Source organism: Mastigoproctus giganteus, chromosome 2, assembly GCF_048544385.1.
Source record: "Mastigoproctus giganteus isolate SK-2022 chromosome 2, ASM4854438v1, whole genome shotgun sequence".
NCBI classification, from domain to species: Eukaryota; Metazoa; Arthropoda; class Arachnida; order Uropygi; family Thelyphonidae; genus Mastigoproctus; species Mastigoproctus giganteus.
Window position 1 is genome coordinate 37,801,242 of NC_143576.1, and position 23,718 is coordinate 37,824,959.

Here is a 23,718-nt window from a genome sequence, read left to right on the forward strand (position 1 = left end):
TATGAATTTAAAATAAGAATTCTGAATTGTATTAAATTTTAAAATTTATAAACAACATTTTTCAATATGTGTTGATTAACTTTTTTAACCATGTGCAATGAAATTCTTGAGATGGCAGATCGCAGCACATTTTGAAGAAAAAAAGTAGATCGCATCACAAATTAAGTTGGCCACCTCTGTTATATAATAAAGAAAAGTATTTCTTACGTTAGAGAAAACTTAAAATTAGGACTAAAGAATGTGGCAACTGGAAAACAACAATGATAAAAAAATAAGAATCCTGTGTATGAGTAAAGAAATGAAATCTTAGTTTATTCAAAGTAACTTCCTCCCACATTCACACAGTGCATACAACGATCACGAAGCAACTCGAATGTATGGTGGAAGGCCATGACTGGTATACTGTTCAACGTTCTCATAACAGCTCTTTGAATGGTGTCAACATCAAATTAATAGCCTTTCAGCAGTGCCTTGAGCTTCCGGAACAAAAATAAGTCGCACAGGGCTAAGTCTGGTGAATACAGAGGATGCGACAGTGCACCCTTTTGCTAACCAAAAACTCCCAAACAACGAGAGCCTTATAGCTTGGTGTGTTGTTATGCAAGAGGAACCAACTGCCATCTTCTCCACATTGAGGAGAAGACAGCAGTTACAGAGAAACTGCACATGACAGATTTTCTGCAACAAACTTTTCAAAAACATCCAGATAGTAGGCAGCAGTAACACTTTGCATAGTTCCCTTGCTATCATAGAAAGGGATGAGCATGGTTTTGATTTCTGATGATACTTTGATGATCTTGATGAACTTTTTTGGCTTTGGGAGAGTTTTCCAACTTCCACTTCACACTTTGTCGCTTCATTGCAGGATCATACTGAAAACACCATGTCTGATTACCCATAATGATCAAATTCAGGAAGACAGCTTTGCTTTCGGCAGCCTCAATAAATTCTCTGCAGTTCAACTTGCAACTCTTGTTGCAAGTTGAACACTGTCTGTAATGAATGGAGAACAAACTGTGCACAGACCTTCATTTTCTTCAAATCCTTGGTTATTTGTTGAATGGTTTCCTTATTAATGCACAGATCTTCTGAAATCATTTTAAGTGCTGCACATCAGTCATTGGTAATGATTTCCCAGACCATAATCAACTCTGGCATTCAAACCATTTTTGAGGCCTGGATGTTTTTGATTCTCTTCCACGGGCGAAACATTTGTGCCATTCGAACACACATGCACGAGACAAACAATTCTCTCCATACACTTGCTTCATCATTTGAAGCATTTCCATGGCACTTTTGTCCAGTTGAACACAAAGTTTGACATTTGCTCTTTGTTCCACTGTCCCTCCAAAACACAGGAGAGATGTGCACTTCACTCACACTACATTCTGAATTGACGGAAATTTCCGCTGACTTGACTGCAGTGTTTCAGAAACAACTGCTCTTTATTTTCATGTTTACCTCTAGTAGATGTTGTTGTTGTTGTTGTTTGGTTTTTAGGAGCATTAGCAACTAAGGCCATATTGCTCCGGAATCTGCGGTGGTCATTCCCTGACCTTTCCGCATCCTCCATATTTGGTGGTGACGGGCTCGAACCCCGGTCTAATCAAGAAGCGTGTGGTACTCACTGCTGCTCCTTCCCACCTGGCTACAGAGGCACCATTTCTAGTAGATGGCAGCACTAAGACTTGTCTCATAACATCTGTCTTGTTTTCTAATTGTTGCACTGTGTAAAAAAAAATACACATAATAGTCTTAGAATTCAAGCAATCTAACTGGTTAAAATATGGGATTAGTCAAAATGTTGTTGAGAACTTTGACAGTTTATGTCAAATATAGTACACAGATTTCTGTAATAAAATGCTATCAAATATCGAATATAATGAAAGTATATGAAAATACACTTTCATTATATTTGCAAATATCAAAGTTGCATATACTGCAACAAAGATGGCACAGACATCTAAAATGTCTGTGCCAGATAGCTACATTCAAAATGGCATCACCTGTGGAGAAATCAATTTGTGTTCTGTTATCGTAAAACAAAATCAAGAGTTTCAGGGCAGCAATCTTTATGAAATAAATTTTGTAGAAATCCACTGACTCGAGACTTTAAATCTTGAGTTTGTGCATTTCTGTGAAAAAAACTATGATAAATTGAAGAAAACAAGTATGCTATAAGAATTATTATAATAGCTGCAAAGTATTTCCACATTTTAATTTTTGAAGTTCTATTATTTGAACTTTAGTTTCTATATTCTCAGTAGTTAACCATTAGTAGTAGTAGTGTCATGTGATGCAAGAAAGCAGTGTATGAGCTTATTTAGCATCAGCCAAAAAAAAAATTTTTACACAACCATTCCCTCTAAATGTTTGTCCAGTTCCTCCTTAAATTTATTTAACCTATCAAATTTTACAACGACAGATGGAAGTTAGTTAAAGCAATTAACTACCCGCTGGCTAAAGGCAAATTTCCATACATCTATTCTACATCTGTCTTTCCTCAATTTGAATTTATGCCCCCTTAGGTTCATAATCTGAACAAGTGGTAGAAACCCATCAGAATTCAGCGTGCTCAACCCATTCAAGGCCTTATACACCTCAATCAGATCACTGCGCAGGTGCCTAGTCACCAGCCATTGCAATTTGCAGAACTTAAGCATCTCTTGCTAAGAGGATTCCTTCATTCCCCTCACGAATCTTCTTGCCCTTCTCTGTACACGCTCAAGCAAATCTACATCCTTCGTAAAATAAGGCCTCCAGACGTGTATGCAGTACTGAAGGCGTGGCCTGACCATTGCCTTATACAGAGGGACAATCACCTCCTTTTCCCTGCTAGCAAAATTCCTATATATCATTAACAAAACCCCATGACCTGGCCTGGCAGCCTGTCTGCATTGCTCAGAAAGCTTTGTATCTGACTGCACAATTACCCTCAGGTCTTTTTCATTTTCGACCACCTTAAGTGTAGTACCACACAGTTGGTACGTTTCTCTGGGGGTTACTTCCACCCATATGCAGTACTTTGCATTTGTCACGGTTAAACTTCAGTTGCCACTTCTCAGCCTATCTGCCCAAATTTTCTAGATCCTGTTGCAGTAGCACACTGCCATTACTGTTATTAACAATCCTGCCAACCTTTGTATCATCTGCAAACTTCAACACTAAGTCTGATATACTTTCATCAATATCATTGATAAATATACAAAACAACAGTGGACCCAACACCAAACCCTGTGGGACTCCACTAATAACATTAGTCCACAAAGAGCAGCACCCATTGATTACCACCCTCTGTCTTCTCCCACTCAACCATCCCTTTATCCATTGTAGCAATTTACCCTTAATACCATTCTGTTGCAATTTGTACAGTAGTCTTCCATGTGCAACAGTGTCAAAAGCTTTCCTGAAATCCAAGTATATGATATCAAAATTATTTTTTGCATCCATTCCTTTGTAACCACATCACAATAACCAATCAAATTTGTCAGACAAGACTTTCCCTTAACAAACTCATAGAAACGGTCCGAATTATTGCTGCAGTCTAGATGAACCTGCAATGCACCTTTAACCAGTGACTCCATTATTTTACCTGGAACAGAAGTTAAACTAACTGGTCTGCAATTACTCATGTCACCCTTCAATCCCCATTTGTGCATTGGGGATACATTTACACATTTCCTGTCCGTGGGGACCTCCCCTGAGTCCAAGGATGCTCTCGTAATTATGGCTAAGGGTTTGCTTACTTCCTTTGCCGCCTGCTTTAATATAACTGGATAGGGCTAAGGTAAAGAAAGCCAACACGAGAACGACAAGAAACGTCGGAGAACTTACGCAGGAAACGAATTTCCCGCGTAATATAATAAATTAAATTATGATATTATAATACATAAAATTATGTACATTGTGAAAACATTAAAACTGCAATAAAATCCTTGCAATAAAATATACTAAAATAAACCGGATTAAAAGTGATAAAAACGATAAGAAACCTGGAGCTTTCGGAAGCATCGGCTTCCTTCCTCAGCAGTAACAAAACTTCCTGCAACACTTCCTTATATAACAGGCTCACGGTACTTATACAAGTGGTTCAGTCGGCGGATGGTCTGAACTGGAAGTGGAAACAGCTCGGGAGCGTGCCAAGCAAAACCGTTCATCCGTACTTAGGACAATGGTTTCAAACAGAAGATGCATACAGACATCTCTGTCCCTATTCATGATATTGTTGTTAGATGAACTGATTTGTAAGCTCTCGAGCCATTTATGGTCCCAGAACCCATGCACTTGATCCACAATAACCGCATCCTCTTTGGAGATTTGATGCTGCCTCTCCCAAAAATGCTTGGCCACAGCAGACTTGTTGTAATCAGCGGTTTTTATGGCATCTGCATGCTCCCCCAGACGATCCTTGAGCCCGTCGTTTTGTCTCACCCACATAACATTCCCCACAATCCAGGCATTTTATCCTGTATACCACTCCACTACTCAGGTCCTTTGCTATTAGGTCTTTTACTTGGGACACAACTGTGCAACCTCTGCCCGGGAAGCTGCACACAGCATGTTTTATAGCCACGCAAAATTCTCGCTAGATGCTCAGTAATCCCCGGATAGTAAGGAATGTATGCGGTAGCCACAGGAACAAATGGTTGCTGACGGCTGGAATCTGTTCCTCTACTAAATCTGTCTATGATCCTCTGGGGGTATCCGCATTTTCTAAGGTCTGCTGTGACTCGTCTAATTTCACATAATTTGTCCTCAGAGGTAGTACAGTGCGACTCTGTTCTATCTAGTAGAGCTTTTACCACACTATTCTTATGTTGTCCAGCTTGTGCTGAACTATAATGACTGTACTGGCTTCTGCACATAGGTTTTTTATACACTGAAGTTTTGAGCCTAGGGCCTATCCTAGAGACCAGTACATCCAAGAATGGAAGGGTATCTCCTGTCTCCACCTCTGAGGTAAATTGTATAAATTGGGAGAAGCTATTAAGCCAATGGAGTGCATCATCCTCTCTCCCCTTCTGGACCACGGTAAAGGTATCATCTACTTTCCTCTTTCTTTCATTTCTTTATGGGAAACTGACATCCACCAAAAACCCTGCTCTCTAACTCCTCCATGGCCAAATTGGCCACGATGGCGCTAATGGGAGATCCCATCGTTTTGTTCACAATTTGAGTAATAGGCAATTTACTGAAGAGCAAGAGGGAGTTTTAAATCTTGGTCCTAAGTTTACGCTTGTACCTCCCAAATCTCCCATTGCGGAGATAGCAATGGGTATTGAACGGGCCATCAGCAAGCTTCCGGAGGCCCTAGCTAATGAGATCCGGGTGAAGTCTGCCATTATTTTGAGCCAGGTGAAGAAAGTATCTCCGAATCTTAACTTTAGTCAAAGAAAAGCATTGAATGAACTGAGAAGAGATGATGGAATTGTGGTTTTACCTGCGGATAAGGGCAGATCGACGGTTGTCCTAAACAAAGAAGACTATCACAAAAAAGCATTGGACCTTTTACAGAACAATAATACGTATAAAGTTACTCAGAGAAACCCTTTGGTTGGCCTAGAGTGGCGCGTTAATAAACTGATACAGACTTGGGTAAAGGCAGAGAAGATTTCCAGGGAGACCTTTTGGTTCTTACATGCTACTGGAAGCCAACTCCCCAGGTTCTATGGACTTCCGAAAACTCGTAAGATGGAAGTTCCTCTCAGACCCATCGTACCATTTATTGGAAGCCTCACATATGCTTTGTCGGGGTACTTGGCTAAATTGATTTCGCCTATAGTGAGTCAGTCCGACTATGTCATAAAAGACAGCAAAGTATTTGTGGGTTTTGTGAAAGATTTGATTGTAAATGAAAATGAGAGCATGATTTCCTTTGATGTTGTGTCACTATTCACATGCATTCCAATTAAACATGGAATATATTGTGTTAGAAAAGCATTGAGTAATGATGTCTCTTTGGGTAATAGATGACTTTTAAATGTAGAGGGTATTTGTTCTGGTGTGGAACTTTGTCTGGCCAGCACCACTATGGTGTACCAAGGTGTTATATACAAACAGGTTCACGGTACAGCCATGGGATCTCCCATTAGCTCCATCGTGGCCAATTTGGCCATGGAGGAGTTAGAGGGCAGGGTTTTTGGTGGATGTCAGTTTCCCATAAAGAAATGGAAGAGGTATGTAGATGATAACTTTACCGTAGTCCAGAAGGGAAGAGAGGATGATGCACTCCATTGGCTTAATAGCTTCTCCCAATTTATACAATTTACCTCAGAGGTGGAGACAGGAGATACTCTTCCATTCTTGGATGTACTGGTCTCTAGGACAGGCCCTAGACTCAAAACTTCAGTGTATAAAAAACCTATGTGCAGAGGCCAGTACACCCATTATAACTATAATGGGTGTACTGGCCTCTGCACATAGGTTTTTTATACATTGAAGTTTTGAGTCTAGGGCCTGTCTTAGAGACCAGTACAGAACAAGCTGGACAATATAAGAATAGTGTGGTAAAAGCCCTACTAGATAGAGCAGAGTCACAATACCTGTACTACCTCTGAGGACAAAGTATGTGAAATTAGACGAGTCACAGCAGACCTTAGAAAATGCGGATACCCCCAGGGGATCATAGACAGAGTTAGTAGAGGAACAGATTCCAACCATCAGGAACCGTTTGTTCCTGTGGCTACCGCATACATTCCTTACTATCCGGGCGTTACTGAGCATATTAGAGAGAATTTTGCGTAGTTATAAAACACGCTGTGTGCAGCTTCCCGGGCGGAGGTTGCACACAGTTGTGTCCCAAGTAAAAGACCCAATAGCAAAGGACCTGAGTAGTGGAGTGGTATACAGGATAAAATGCCCGGATTGTGGGGAATGTTATGTGGGCGAGACAAAACGACGGGCTCAAGGATCGTCTGGGGGAGCATGCAAATGCTATAAATTCCGCTGATTACAACAAGCCTGCTGTGGCCAAGCATTTTTGGGAGAGGCAGCATCAAATATCCCCAGAGGATGCGGCTATTGTGGATCAAGCGCATGGGTTCTGGGACCGTAAATGGTTCAAGAGTTTACGAATCAGTTCATCCAACAATATCATGAATAGGGACAGAGGTGTATGTATGCATCCTCTGTTTGAAACCATTGTCCCAAGTATGGACGAACGGTTTTGCTTGGCACGCTCCCGATCTGTTTCCGCTTCCAGTTCAGACCATCCGCCGACTGAACCACGTGTATAAGTACCGTGAGCCTGTTATATAAGGAAGTGTTGCAGGAAGTTTTGTTACTGCTGAGGAAGGAACCGATGCTTCCGAAAGCTCCAGGTTTCTTATCGTTTTTATCACTTTTAATCCGGTTTATTTTAGTATATTTTATTGCAAGGATTTTATTACAGTTTTAATGTTTTCACAATGTACATAATTTAATTTATTATAATATCAGTTTTTGTAAATACATAGTGTAGTAATTTTATTTATTTTAATTTGTAAATTTTCAGTTACAGTAAAATACTTATTCTTATGGTTGGTGTATGAGTTTATTTATTGCTAAGATGTGAATTTGCCCAACCTCAGAGGCCTTTTTCAGGAGACAGTAGGTGTATTTGGTCTGGAGCAGAAATCAAGAAGGATGTATTGATTGACAGGTAGGTGTGGCAAACGATGAAATGATTGGTGGTGGGTGCGACAGAGGTCAAGCTACCAATGTAGTCATTGGTTGGCATTATAATGTGTATTTATGAGTAAAGAACAATGCATAATAGTTTTCTAATGAATGGCAAACATGTAATAGTAGCGATGATTCTTTTAAAGATGGAAGAAATTTGTAGGGAAAATAAACGTTGGTTGATTTTTTGATGAAAACTAAATTAATAAAAGTTTCATTCTGTTCATTTTTATGTTTTTTTCTCATTATTAAAAGCAGATTTTTGGAGTTCATGAGCGTTTTTACTATGCTGTTTTTCTAGGTTTGTTTGCGAAAAAAGGAAAAGGTTTCTTTATTTTTCGTTATATTTCGTAACCTGACCTTAAATGATAGGTTAGGAAATAATAGAAATAGTTTCCTTATATTTAGTGACATAACCTTAAACGTTAAGTTAGGAAATAATAGAAATGGTTTCCTTATATTTAGTGACCTAACCTTAAACGTTAGGTTAGGAAATAATAATAAGAAAAGAAAGAAAGATTATATATATTTATATATCAATCGTAATGCTGTATTAATGCATAATGGCTCTAGCAACTGCATTGGCCCATAAGTATTAGTTACAGCTTGTTACAATTTATTAACTTTCTTTCCATATTACTCATATATATACATATATTTATATACACAGTGGATTCCGGTTATTTGGGCCATTGGTTACTCGGGGAAGCCATTTATTTGGGACAAATCTTAATGACGTAGTCAGACTGACACACTACAGGCGAAAATCAATTTTGCCAAATACCCTGACAAGGCATATGTGGGGCTGCCTATAAATGAGACAATGGGTCTAAGAGGGACATCCGTCTTGTGAGTTTTTGGCAATCCATAGAACCTGGGGAGTTGGCATCCAGTAGCGTGCAAAGACCAATATGTCTCCTTGGAAATCTTATCTGCCTTTAACCAAATCTGCACCAATTTATTAACACGTCGTTCCAGGGCAACTAATGGGTTTCTATGAATAACTTTATAAATATTATTATTCTGTAACAGCTCCAATAATCTTCTTTGTTTAGGACTACCGTAGATCTCCCCTTGTCCGAGGGCAACACTACAATTCCATCATCTCTTCTTAACTCTTCTAATGCTCTCCTTTGACTAAAATTAAGATTCTGCGGTGCTTTTCTCACTTGGCTCAAAATAGTGGCTGACTTCACACGGATCTCATTGGATAAGGCTTCCGGTAACTTAAACATTACCCGTTCAATACCCATTGCTATCTCCGCAATGGGTGGTTTGGAGGGTACAAGCGTGAACTTAGGGCCTAAATTTAAAACTCCTTCCTGCTATTTAGTAAGTTGCCTACTACTCAAATTGTGTACAAAGTGAGTATTTCTATCATTACACTGTACTGCATCTTCTTCTACTAACCTATTAAATTTCATAACCTGCCTCTGCATATATAAATTCGCTACTCTAATGACTTTATCCGAAACCAGTCTTCTAATGAGAGCCAAGTGCCCAGAAGTTACATTGCTACTAATAATACCTAGGTACAAATCAATGTATCTCCTAGTATCTCTTAACTCTTCATGCAACTTGCGGATCCAAACCTTCATTATCCTCTTTTCGTAACATGACGTAGCCCACTCTAACCTGGCATCCTGGAACGGCATTTTAATTCTAAAACCATGTGGTACAAGTCTATAGGTTTTACAATGGTGTGCAAACCTTAGGTATTGCTTCTGTCTGGCCTCTTTCACACAATACGTTTGAAGTTATCAGACGTGTTGCACTACAAATTGGCCATAACAACTATAATTATCCTGAAAAAGACCTCTGAGGTTGGGTAAATTCCTTGATGATAAATAAACTCATACACCAACCATTAATTGAAATAGCTCTTTACTGTGACTAGAATTTACAAATTAAAATAACATATTTACAATAAAATTTAATGTATAAAATAAAACTGCAATGATACACTATATAAGGATTAAAACTGTAATAAAATCATTGTAATAAAATGTTACCTAAAATAAACTGGATTAAAAGAGATAAAACCTGTAGCTTTCGGAAGCATCAGCTTCCTTCCTCAACAGTAATAAATCTTCTGGCAGCACTTCCTTATATATAACAGGCTCACGGTATTTCACCACATGGTTCCATCGGCGCATGGTCAGAACTGGAAGCGGAAATAGCTCAGGAGCACGCAAAGCAAAACCGTTCATCCATACTTAGGACAATAGTTTCAAATAGGGGATGCAAATGGGGATAGAATTTCAAATAGGGGATAGAATTAAAACGCCATTCCAGGATAACAGGTTAGAGTGGGCTATGTCATGTTACCAAAAGAGAATAATGAAGGTTTGGATCAGCAAGTTGCATGAAGAGTTAAGAGATACTAGGAGATACATTGATTTGTACCTAGGTATTATTAGTAGCAATATAACTTCTGGGCACTTGGCTCTCATTAGAAGACTGGTTTCGGATAAAGTCATTAGTGTAGCGAATTTATATAGGCAGAGGCAGGTTATGAAATTTAATAGGTTAGTAGGAGAAGACGCAGTACAGCGTAATGATAGAAATAATGATAGAAATATTTTGTACACAATTTGAGTAGTAGGCAACTTACTAAAGAGCAGGAAGGAGTTTTAAATTTAAGCCCTAAGTTCACGCTTGTACCTTCCAAACCACCCATTGCGGAGATAGCAATGGGTACTGAACGGGCAATTTGTAAGTTACCGGAAGCCTTAGCCAATGAGATCTGTGTAAAGTCAGCCGCTATTTTGAGCCAAGTGAGAAAAGCACCGCCGAATCTTAATTTTAGTCAAAGGAGAACGTTAGAAGAGTTAAGAAGAGATGATGGAATTATAGTGTTGCCCGCGGACAAGGGGAGATCGGAAAAAAAGCATTGGAGCTTTTACAGAATAATAATACTTATGAAGTTATTCAAAGAAACCCATTAGTTGCCCTGGAGCGACGTGTTAATAAATTGGTGCAGATTTGGTTAAAGGCAGATAAGATTTCCAAGGAGACATATTGGTCTTGGCACGCTACTGGATGCCATCTCCCCGGGTTCTATGGATTGCCAAAAACTCAAAAGACGGAAGTCCCTCTTAGACCCATTGTCCCATTTATAGGCAGCCCCACATATGCCTTGTCAGGGTATTTGGCAAAATTGATTTCGCCTGTAGTGGGTCAGTCTGATTACGTCATTAAAGACAGTAAAGAGTTTGTGGGATTTGCGAAGGATCTGATCATAGATTAAAATGAGACTATGATTTCTTTTGACGTTGTGTCATTATTTACATGCATTCCTATCAAGCATGGAGTTTACTGTGTGAGAATGGCATTGAGTGACAATGTCTCTTTGGTTAACAGATCGCCCTTAAGTATAGAGGACATCTGTGCAGGTGTAGAACTTTGTCTTGCCAGCACCACTATGGTGTTTAAAGGAGTCGTGTACAAACAGGTTCACGGTACAGCCATGGGTTCTCCCATTAGTGCCATCATGGCCAATCTGGCCATGGAAGAGTTAGAAAGTAGAGTTTTTGATGAGTTCCAGTTTCCCATGAAGAAATGGAAGAGGTACACTGATGATAATTTCACTGTGGTCCAAAAGGGAAGAGAGAAGGATGCACTTCATTGGCTTAATAGCTTCTCCCAATTTATACAGTTTACCTCAGAGGTGGAGACAGGTGGCACCCTTGCATTTTTGGATGTATTGGTCTCTAGGATAGGCCACAGGCTAAAAACTTCGGTTTTTAAAAAACCTATGTGTCAATACACCCACTACAGTTCAGCACAAGCTGGACAATATAAGAATAGTATGGTAAAAGCTCTAGTAGATAGAGTAACGTCACACTGTACTACTTCTGAGGATAAAGAATATGAAATTAAACGGGTCACAGCAGACCTTAGAAAATGCGGATACTCCCAGAGGATCGTGGACAGATACAGCAAAGGAATAATGTCCAACCATAGGGAACCGTTTGTTCCTGTGGCGACCGCATACATTCCCTACTATCCGGGCCTTACTGAGCAGTTAACCAGAATTTTACGGGGTTTCAAAACACATTATGTGCAGCTTCCCAGGTGGAGGTTGCACACAGTTGTGTCCCAGGTAAAAGACCCAAGCACAAAGGACCTTAGTAGTGGAGTTGTTTATAGGATAAAATGCCCGGATTGTGGGGAATGTTATGTGGGCGAAACAAAACGGCGGTTAAAAGATCGTCTGGGGTAGCATTTAAATGCTATAAAAACTGCTGATTATAACAAAGTCTGCTGTGGCCGAGCATTATTGGGAGAGGCAGAATCAAATCTCCCCAGAGGAAGTGGTTGTTGTAGATCGAGCACATGGATTCTGGGACCATAAATGGCTCGAGAGCCTGCGAATCTGTTCATCCGACAACAATATCATGAATAGGGTCAGGGGGATGCATTTGCATCCCCTATTTGAAACTATTGTCTTAAGTACAGATGAACGGTTTTGATTTGCGCGCTCCCGAGCTATTTCCACTTCCAGTTCTGACCATGCGCCGATGGAACCATGTGGTGAGCCTGTTATATATAAGGAAGTGTTGCCAGAAGATTTATTACTGTTGAGGAAGGAAGCTGATGCTTCCGAAAGCTACAGGTTTTATCTCTTTTAATCCAGTTTATTTTAGGTAAAATTTTATTACAATGATTTTATTACAGTTTTAATCCTTATATAGTGTATCACAGCAGTTTTATTTTATACATTAAATTTTATTGTAAATATGTTATTTTAATTTGTAAATTCTAGTCACAGTAAAGAGCTATTTCAATTAATGGTTGGTGTATGAGCTTATTTATCGTCAAGACATGAATTTACTCAATCTCAGAGGCCTTTTTCAGGATATTCAGGTTTGCAGACGATACAAAGGTTGGCAGAGTTAGTAACGACAGTACACTACTGCAATAGGATCTAGAAAAGTTGAGCAGATGGGCTGAGAGGTGGCAACTAAAGTTTAATATTGACAAATACAAAGTACTGCAAATGAGTAGCGGTAATCCCTGAGTACCACACAGTTGGTACAGTAATGTACCAACTGTGTGGTACTCAGGGAGTTGAAGAATGAAAAAGACCTGAGGGTAGGTGGGCAGTCAGATATGAAATTTTCTGAGCAGTGCAAATGGGCCCCCATGGGGGTCTTGTCCATGATATACAGGAATTTTGCTAGCAGGGATAAGGAGGTGATTATCCCTTTATATAAGGCAATGTCAGGCCATGCCTTGAATACTGCATTACTTGAATACTTTCTTTGCACTAGTTCCAGAGCTGCTGGAACTAGTGCAAAGAAAAGCAATATCTATATAATATCGGTGTATTATATAGATAACTCTTAAGAAACTACGATGGTAGTGTGGGGAGGCATCATTTGCTCTGTATCTCATATTGTGCTCTTCTTCAATGAGTTGTCATGGTATTGCACTACCTCAAATAAGTAAAGCTTCACTAATAGAGACGACTATTGTTACTTATTCTCAGTGAGTATCACCACCCAGACGGCACGGTTTCAAAGCCAGTGGCCTATCATGGGGGGGGGGGGGTACCCTGATATTGCAGACATGACAACCCAGTTGTGAAGATAATCACAGAATATGAGAGATGCCAAAAGGTTTATGTGATAATATTTAAAAATAACTAAATGCACAAAGCATAATATGTTAAGAGTAAGAGTTTAATATCTATATGATATCGGTGTAGATACACCATAGATAACTCTTAAGAAACTATGATGGTAGTGTGGGGAGGCATCATTTGCTCTGTATCTCATATTTTACTCTTCCTTCACAACAAGTTGTCATGGTATTGCACTACCTCAAATAAGTAACGCTTCACTAATAGAGAAGACTATTGTTACTTATTCTCAGTGAGTATCACCACCCAGACAGCATTGTTTCAAAGCTATTGGCCTATCACTGGTGGGTGGGCAGGTACCCTGGTATTGCAGACATGACAACCCAGTTGTGAAGATAATCACACAATATGAGAGATGCCAAAACGTTTATATGAAACACACAGCAGGAAGAGCAGTCAGAAAGAAAACACTTCAGTCAGATCACAGCAAGGTGATCTGACTGAGGTGTTAAAGGCTTTGAATGGTTTGAACAAGCTCAATGCTAATGGGATTCTTCCTCTTGCTCAGATGACCAACCTGAGGGGGCATAAACTAAAATTGAGGAAAGACAGTTGCCAAACAGATGTTGAGAAATTTGCCTTTAGCCAGCAGGTAGTCAATTGGTGGGACAAACTTCCATCTGCCATTGTGGAAATTGATAGCTTAAATAAATTCAAGGAAGAACTTGACAAACTTTTGGAGTGACTCAATGGGTGAAATGGAAAGGATATTTTTTCCCCTAATGCTGTATATGCTTGCTTTTATTTATACATGAAAAATGTTGGAATAACATGAAAATTACATTTCTCTTAAGTAGAAACAGTTGTTAACTGCTGAAAAGGAAGCTGCTCTGAGACCTGTAATCTTTTTGTCTTATTAACCATTTGCCTATTGTAAATATTTTGTTTCTGTTCTGAGACGAAGATACATATATTTCTGTTTTGGTAGAAGGCCAAAAAGTGTTAATTCATAAGCTATCACACATTGAACCTGGCTGGAAGTATTTGTAATGGGAGTTGACAACATTATCTTGGATTCAACAGAAAGTTTTTCTTTTTCATTGCCCAGCCCACCCATTTTCAGTACCATCATATGAAAAATGCACTCAGTGGTAAAAGGGAAAACCACACTAAATCCTTTCATCCAATCATGAGAGTAGAAACATAGCTTCATCATAGTCCTCCTCACAGGCAAGCCAACAAGATAACTGGTCCCAGTGAGCCATCTCATGATCTCCCACCTTGTAGCAGACAAAGCACCTGAACTGCTAGGATTCCCCTTTACAAATGTTTTTGGGTCACAACGTACAGAAAACACGCCAGATTCCTATGACGTTAACCAGGAATCTAATATGCAGGACTGGATCTTAGTACTGGTAGACCAGTAGCAGAGACCCACATTGAGGGATGTATCAGTGCAATAAACATTGAGAAAAATAAATGCAAGTCTTCAATGCAAACAGAATGAATGAAAGACCTGATGACATTCAATGGTCCAAATCTTAGAAAGATTTCTATCCAATGTGTTCTGCAGTTTCTATCCAATGTGTTTTGTATTTTCATACAAAGCACACAGATATATTATGTATAACCAAGAGAAGGATTAATATAGCTGCCAATACTCAAAATAAAAAGAATCTGAATGCATTATATTGGTAATGTAAAGCAATTTTTTTAGCATTTAATGCCTGGGATCTAGTTTATTAAAGTTTTAGCTACTTTATAAAACTTTGGTCACCTGTGCACCCTTCTTTTATGCAGTTTAAAAATAAAATGATCTAATACAGTTTGCTACACTGCTCAACCTTAGATCTATCTTGAATTAACCTTAATTAACAAAATAACATTTCCAACAGAGAAATTACTATATTGAAGCTCACATTAAAAACAGTACTTACCAAATTGGAAATTATCATTACTGTAGTACTTAGGTCACTCAATTTCAGATAATGTTCAACAGTTTCCATTCCAACATTCATAATAGTATCAAATGCATTATGCTTAGAAATTTCAAGATTGTTCTTGTGGTAAAAAATTAAGTAAGCCTGCACCATTGGAATGAAGCCAGTTAAAATAGCATCTCTAACTGCATCCTGAAAACACAATATTCACATGAAGTCCTATTAAGCACTTAATATATTGATTTAAGAATTAAAAAACAATGTTAAAAATCACATAAATTACACACTTACATCCGCTTTAAAAATATACAGATAGTTGTACTTTGTACAAGTGTATATTAGTATTATAAGGACCTTGTGTAGTGCATTTTTGTCAGGCTCTACTCAAAGTATTTGGGATTCATGCTGATGTATACATTCCAAGGATGGGAGGGTCAGAATTAAGTGTAGGAAAACATTTACAACTTTTCTGCCTCATTAGCTTTAGCTATATATTAGCCACATAGTGTAAGGAAACCACAAGATTTTACTGGGCTGAGAGGTAGCAACTGAAGTTTAACTATGACAAATACCAAGTACACATACAGGTAATCCCAGAGTAATGTACCAACTGTGCAGTACCACACTCAGGGTAGTGGAGAATGAAAAAGACCTGGGGGTAATTTTGTGGTCAGATATGAAGTTCTCTGAGCAGTGCAGATCCCTTATCCCTTCTAGTAGAATCTTTGCTAGAAGAGATAAGGAGTTGATTATCCCTTCTAGAAAGCCATGGTTAGGCTGCATCATGAGTACTGCAAACAGGTCAGGAGGTCACATTTTAGGAAGGATGTAGAGCTGCTAGAACGAATACAGAGAAGGGCAGCAAGATTGGTGAAGGAACAAAGGAGTGAACTTATCAAGAAAGGCTTAAGTTCTGCAAATTACAGCATCTGGAGACTAAGGCACCTGTGAGACAATCTGAATGAGGTGTATAAGGCCTTGAATGGTTTGAGCAAGCTCAATGCTGATGGGATTCTTCCTGTTGCACAGATTATGCACTTGCAGGGGCATAAATTTTTATATCTTTTTTCTCATGCTTCTACTTTCTTTTCCTTTCCTCATAGGTCTTGCAGAATGAACATTTAAACTTATTAATTACTACACACACACACACACACACACACACACACACACACACACACACACACACACACACACACACACACACACACACACACACACTGCATTCATTCAGTATTTGTTTTGTTAATATTATATAAAGGAACACTGAAACTACAAAGTCTTTTCACTGAGGTGTCCACTTTTTTGGAGTTGGAGACTGCAATATAGTAAATGAGGGAGCCTGAGTATAGTTGAATGCTCTCAAGTGTCAAAATTAGGTTTATTAATAATTCTAGAGTTGCATTCCAAAAGGTCACTTCATTGAAGGGTGGTTGTTATAGCATAGAGTTCCCAAAGTATTATGGACAACATCGGCAATTTTTCTGTCTTTAGGCAGTTATCATTTTTCCAAGACACACTGCAACATTAGTTGATGGCCAGTGTGCTTTAACATGTAAGCTATTTACTGGAGATGTACAAAAAAAATGGATGTACAAAATTAATGGATGTACAAAAAAAAAGATACAAAAGCAATACACATAGTTCTGTGGTGGAAAGCATCACATTGGAAAATCGTGCTGGGTCATATTAAGTATGTATAGTGTGTTTTGTTATAGGGCCTGAAATTGATCTAGCTCAATGAAGAAACACAGCTCTGTACAATCAGAACAGAGTAAGAGCAAACAGTTCCAAATTTTTATGTGCTGAAGAGACTTGCAAAATATTTGGGTGTGTTAGTGGGCAATTTTTTTTTTTTTTTTTTTTTTATGAAATCCCAAATATGAAAGGTATATTAGAGCCTATAGTACTTAGTACCATATGAGGGCTGAAGGTTGAGAAGAAGATAACTTGTTAACATTAGACTTTAATTTATGTTGTTATTTAATTTTTAGGAGCATTAGCAACTAAGGCCATATTGCTCCGTGAATATGCGCTGGTCAGTCCTGACCTTTCCACATCCTCCGTATTTGGTGACGGGCTCGAACCCCGGTCTAATCAAGAAGCATGTGCTACTCACTGCTGCTTCTTCCCACCTGGCTACGGAGGCGCCTACTTTAATTTATACAGACTGTAATTGTAATTTTTCAGGAAATACATTTGAAGGGTAGTTCCACCAGAAAATGGAAGTTGAAGGCTTAAATCAGGAAGAAGAAAAGTTGATTCTGTAGGACATTTCATTTTTTTTTTTTTTATTTTATTTATTGAATAAAGTGGCTCCTAGTCAAAAATATCTGGCAAATCTGCTATACAAATAGACATGGTAAAATACAGAAATATTAACAATATTCTTATATACATGAAACATTGTACATATCAATTAATTCAATTAGCACATGATGAACCAACTATCCTGTACAATGGTTATCCTGAACTCAGCTACAGCACAACAAGCTGGACAAGCAGACTACAACAGAAACCTATAAAGAGACACTGTCCACAAATTAACATCACATCCTATAGACTTATCATCACCTTTAATCTCCAAAAGATAAATAGTTCAAGTAACAGCAATCCACCAGTAGTCAGTGAGCTCAACAGAAGTTACTAATAACAACCAACAAAATCAAGCTGGAAGGAGTTACTGAAGGATCAAATCCATGAAAAACAAAACTAAGGCTTCTTGCCAACTTCAATGGCAGGAGCAGAAGTGGAAGTGATTCTGTAGAACAGTAATTGGATGTTGACTTGTTGCTGCACATGCTCAGAGAGAGAGAGAGAGAGAGAGAGAGAGAATGGAAAATACAATAGCCTCAGAAAAACATTGTTATTGTTATTTGGTTTTTTTTTAAGAGCATTAGCAACTAAGGCCATATTGCTCCGGGATATGCGGTGGTCATTCCCTGACCTTTCCGCATCCTCCGTATTTGGTGGTGATGGGCTCAAACCCCAGTCTAATCAAGAAGCGTGTGCTATGCACTGCTGCTCCTTCCCACCTGGCTATGGCGGCACCCCTCAGAAGAACACTGCTCCCGTAACTATCTATAGAAAGGTATGCAGCAGAAACAGAACTTTTATGAGACAGAGATATAGAGGCTTTGTAAGATATGGGTCATTAATTAACATAACTGTCCTCTTTTGAATGGAGTCTAAAAGCCTGAGAAGGGTTATGGGGGTGTCAACTCAGATGTAGCAACAATATTCCATGGATGGTATAGATCTGAAATTTGTACAGAATGAGTAGCTGTTTAGAAGAAAAGTAATGCCAAGAGTAAAACAGAAAACTCAGTTTTTTTATATGCAGATGAAGCAATATTTTATATTTTAGAGAAACAGAGATTAGAAACCAGGGTAATCCCTAATAAAAATGTGTGATCTTGTCTAGAAATCTGAGTGCCATCAAATATAAGCATAAGTGCAGAAGAATCCTTTTTGTGAGATATGTGAGAGAGGAGTAAGAGAAAATCTTTTTATAATGTGATATAATGTTATAACTCAGTTAATTAAAATTAACTGAGTTATCTTTGTCCTTGGAGAATTATCAATAGATTGGCATTTAGGGAACTGGTAGTGGATAATTGCGATTTGGTTTGGTTTTGGTTTTCATGGTGTGGGCAACTAAGGCCATGATGTATCAAGTCCAGGAAATTTGACAAGTTGAAGCCGTCTGTACAGGGCAAGTTTCTCAAACTGGAAAGTAAAATTCAATGTGCCAACATTCGCAATATTATGAATAGGATCTCCAGTAAATGGATGATCATTAATGTACAAAAGTAAAAGAGTAGAAGAAAGAACTGAACCATGGGAAACACCAGCATTAGTGGTGAAATTAAAAGACAGACAGCCACATACCATCACCTGCATTGAGCAATCAGAGAGAAATCTGGATACCCAATTACAAAAAACAAGTTTGCAAACTTGTTTTTTGTAATTGGGATATAACTTAAGGTCTCTGGGTACGAGTGTAGCCTGTGCGGACGAAGCTCTTTGAAGCTCTTGGAACAGAGAAGTTTTTCCTGATTTACTTTCTGATTTATTAGCTTAAATTGTCATATTAACTTATTTCTAGAGTAGTTTTATATTCCTAGTTACGATACTTAGTTTAAAGTTTAACTTAGACAGAGATTTTGTAGGTATTACTTAGTATTGGTAACGGTATCAAATCCACGTGTTACAAATTGAACGAGAGGTGTTTTTTTTTAACCAAATTTAGTCGATTTATTAACCAATTGTTATATTAAATTATCTTCTATAAGCAGATTATAGACCTAGTCAGGATCCTCAGTTTATTATAAATTGAGATAGCGAGATATGGAAGCTTATCAATACTTACGAGTCCGTAGAAGTACCGTTCGTGAATTCCCGCCATTTTTACACGATAGCATAAGCTTAGTGTAGTATAGTGCATAATATAATATTGTCAATTAATCAGTAAATCTATTAATCTTGATAAACTTTATTGTCAATTAAATTGTACTTTTAACTCTATATATATATATATATATATAACGACTTAATCATAACAAATAATTAACTATAGTGGTACACGTGATACGGAAGTTATATAAAGGGAACTCGTAGAAAACACTAGATACCGAAAAAATAAATATAGCGTTATGACTGTTTTGGGATATAACTTAAGGATTTAATTTTGTTTTGAAATTTTATTGAAATAAATCGGAATCATGACTCAGACCAGAGCAGAAAAGCAAAAGGCTCAAGCTAATGGGAGTGCTGTGGTTCAGGGGAGAACTGAGGGGGGCAGTTGCCCTCTGAATCACAGTCTTTTAAAATGCACTGTTTGCTTGATGTTTGCGGAGCAGTCGGGTACGGGACGTGATATTGCCAAGCGGGATGTCTTTGTGTGTGCACGATGTAAGGAGTGCAAGGAAATCAGGCGACAACTCAGCGTTGTTATGGGCCTTTATGAGAGCTTGAAGGACAGGGTGGATACCCTCGAAGGAATCAAATTGAGGGGCCCATCAAGCTCTCAGCCGCCCACATCAACGCCAGAGCTTGCACTTGGTCATCAGGCAACACAGAGGCAGCCCACTAGCCAGAATGCACTGGTCCCACAGGAACTAGTAGTTGTTGGTGACTCAATGGTCAGGGAAGCGGGGAACATGCTTTGTAAAAAGGATAGGTGGAATAGGACCAGGGTATGTCTGCCAGGGGCAAAGGTTGATGATGTTGTAGAGCGGATATCATCTTTTAAGGGCACAAAAGGTGATATAGTTGTACACATTGGCACTAATGATATTAAGAGTAGGAGACCAGCGGAATTACTTAGCAAGTACAGGTCACTGTTGAAAAAAAGCCGTGAATTAGAGTTGAATTTGAAAGTGTCTGCAATTCTGCCCAGACACGATAGGAGGGAGTATATGATGAGAGCCTTGTCAATCAATTCGGCCCTGGAGGGATTGTGCAAGGCTCAAGGGGTAGAATTTTTTTCAGCCTGGACTGTACTTGTTAACAAGAGAGATTGCTTCTACAGGGATGGGATACACTTAAATAGAAAGGGTGCAAGAATTTTTACTGATGCTGTCGAGGCACAGTTAGGTGGGTCGGAAAACTGCTAGTTGGGGGTGATACAAGGACTAATAGATTAACAGTAGCCATTGGCAGAGGTGGAAGTGATTCTTGCACTGCTTCTATTGAAATGAACAGAAGCCTGAAAAACAAGATGCAGGATATTTCAGAGACTGCTGGGAGTCATTGCGGTACAAGTAAACACATGGCTTGTGTTAGGGAAGCCAAGAATAGAAACAGGTGCATGTACACCTGCGTGTACACCAATGCTAGCAGTTTGGTAAATAAATTTGATGAATTTGAGGTATTGCTCAAAACATCAAAGGCAGATACTGTTGGAATATCAGAGACGTGGTGTCACACAGATATAAGGAATGCGGAACTGGAATTTGGGGAATACAATGTGTATAGAAAGGATAGACAGGACAGGAGGGGAGGAGGGGTTATGCTATTAGCATTAGAATTAGATTCAGTAGAGGCATTTGATGCAAGAAAGCAAGCTTATGCAGCATCAGCCAAAAAAAAAAAAAAAAAAAAACCCACTTCCACTTCACCCCTCTGTTCGTTCCAAATACCTGTCCAGCTGGGCCTTAAACTTATTTAGGCTATCAACCTCCACCACAAGGGATGGAAGCCTGTTCCACCAACCAACCACCCGCTGGCTAAAGGCAAATTTCCTCACGTCTATCCTACATCTGTCTTTCCTCAATTTTAATTTATGCCCTCTCAGGTCATTATTCTGAGCAAGAGAAAGAATCCCATCAGCATACAGCATGCTTAAACCATTCAAGGCTTTATACACCTCTATCACATCACCTCGCTGGTGCCTAGTCTCCAGACACTGTAATTTGCAAAACTTAAGCCTTTCTTCGTAAGAGCACCCCTTTGTTCCATTCACTAATCTTGTTGCCCTTCTCTGTACTCGTTCCAGCAGCTCTACATCCTTCTTGAAATGAGACCTCCAGACCTGTATACAGTACTCTAGGTGTGGCCTGACCATTGCCTTATACAATGGAATAATCACCTCCTTATCCGTGCTGGAAAAATTCCTGTATATCATTGACAATACTCCATGAGCTACTCTTGCAGCCCGTCTGCACTGCTCAGAGAACTTCATATCCGCCTGCACAACCACCCCAAAGTCCCTTTCATTCTCTACCACTGTCAGTGTAGTACCACAGAGTTGATACGTTGCTCTGGGGTTGCTGTTTCCCATGTGTAGTACTTTACATTTGTCAATGTTAAACTTCATTTGCCACCTCTCAGCCCATCTGCTCAACCTTTCTAGATCCTGTTGCAGCAGCATAGTGTCAGTAGTGTCCTTGACAACCCTGCCAACCTTTGTATCATCTGCAAACTTGGACATTAAGCTTGATATACCATAATCAATATCATTTATAAATACAGAAAACAATAATGGACCCAACACTGAGCCCTGAGGGACTCCACTAATAACATTAGTCCACGATGAGCAGTGTCCATTGATTACCACTCTCTGTCTTCTCCCCCTCAACCACCCCTTTATCCATAGCAGCAATTTGCCTCCAATGTCACAATGCTCCAATTTGTGTAGCAGTCTTCCATGTGCAACAGTATCAAAAGCCTTTCTAAGATCCAAGTATATAATATCAAAGTTATTCCCTGCATCCAGTTCTTTTGTGACTGCATCATAATATACAATCAAGTTGGTCAGGCAAGACTTCCCCTTAACAAAACCATGCTGTGTCTGAGCTATAACTGAAGTCTTGTCTAAATGATCCTGCAGTGCTTCTTTAACCAGTGCCTCCATTAATTTTCCTGGAACAGAAGTTAAGCTCACAGGTCTATAATTACTTGTGTCAGCCTTTGATCCTCCTTTGTGAATTGGGGTCACATTTGCACATTTCCAGTCTATGGGTATCTCCCCTGAGTCCAAGGAAGCTCTCATAATTATGGCTAAGGGTTTGCTTACTTCCTTTGCTGCCTCCTTTAATATAACTGGATAGATCCCATCCAACCCGGGTGCCTTTCTTGTGTTTATCTTCAACAGTTTCTCCTCCACTTCACTCCCAGTTATTTCAAGATTCTGTAGCTTACTGCTAGAGTTGAATACACCTCTGGCATTCCCCTTGCTGAATAACTCCTCATGTGTGAATGTCGATGCAAAATATTCATTTAGTTTGTTAGCTACCTGAGCAGGATCATCAACAGTTGACCCATCAATATCAAGTGGACCAATCTGACTCATCCCCTTATTTCTAGAGTTAACATAAGTAAAGAACTCTTTGCTGTTTTTCTTTGCATCCCTTGCCAAGGATTTCTCGTAATCTGCCTTTGCCTGCCTAACCTCCTTTGTAACTTGGTTGCATATCAACTTGTATCTATCATAGGCTTCTGTGTCATGTGTTAATTTGTAAGTATCCCATGCATTTTTCTTCTCTGCCATATGCCTCATTAGTTCATCTGACATCCATTTTGGCCTAAACCTTGAACAATATTTCTTAGTTGGTATGTAAAGCCTAGTAGCTTCCAAGATAAGTTCTTTGAATGCTTCCCATTTTGAATTTGCTGTTGGTAACATCATCAGTTGGTCCCACTGTATAGAATTTAAATACTGTCTCAGTCCATCGTAGTCGCCTTTAGGAAAGCAATAACCCTTCCCTTTACCCCTAATGGTAGTTACCTCTTTGAGTAAATCCTACTTCAGCACACTGTGATCACTGCCACCTAGTGGTTCGTTTATCTGCAGATTCTTAATGCATGAAGAATCACTGCTGATAATCAAATCAAGAGTATTACTCCCTCTAGTTGCCTCCCGAACATGCTGATGTAGAAAACAATCATCCAATAAATCCACAAAAGCCCTGCTAGTGTGTGAGTAACCAGCCCCCAAATTCCAGTCAATATCTGGGAAATTAAAATCTCCCATTATAAGACTCTCTGATATACTGGCCCACTCTATTTCCCTGTACAGTTCTTTATTAT

General features: G+C 39.1%; 1 protein-coding gene across 1 annotated transcript in view; it reads right to left on the minus strand.

Annotated features, from left to right (window-relative positions):
- LOC150089271 (spatacsin-like) overlaps nt 1–23,718 on the minus strand; it is a 542,060-nt gene that overhangs the window by 356,113 nt on the left and 162,229 nt on the right. The window contains exon 7 of the mRNA XM_090389930.1: nt 15,184–15,378. Coding sequence (XP_090246056.1) covers nt 15,184–15,378 — 195 coding nt within the window. The remainder of the gene's footprint in view (nt 1–15,183; nt 15,379–23,718) is intronic.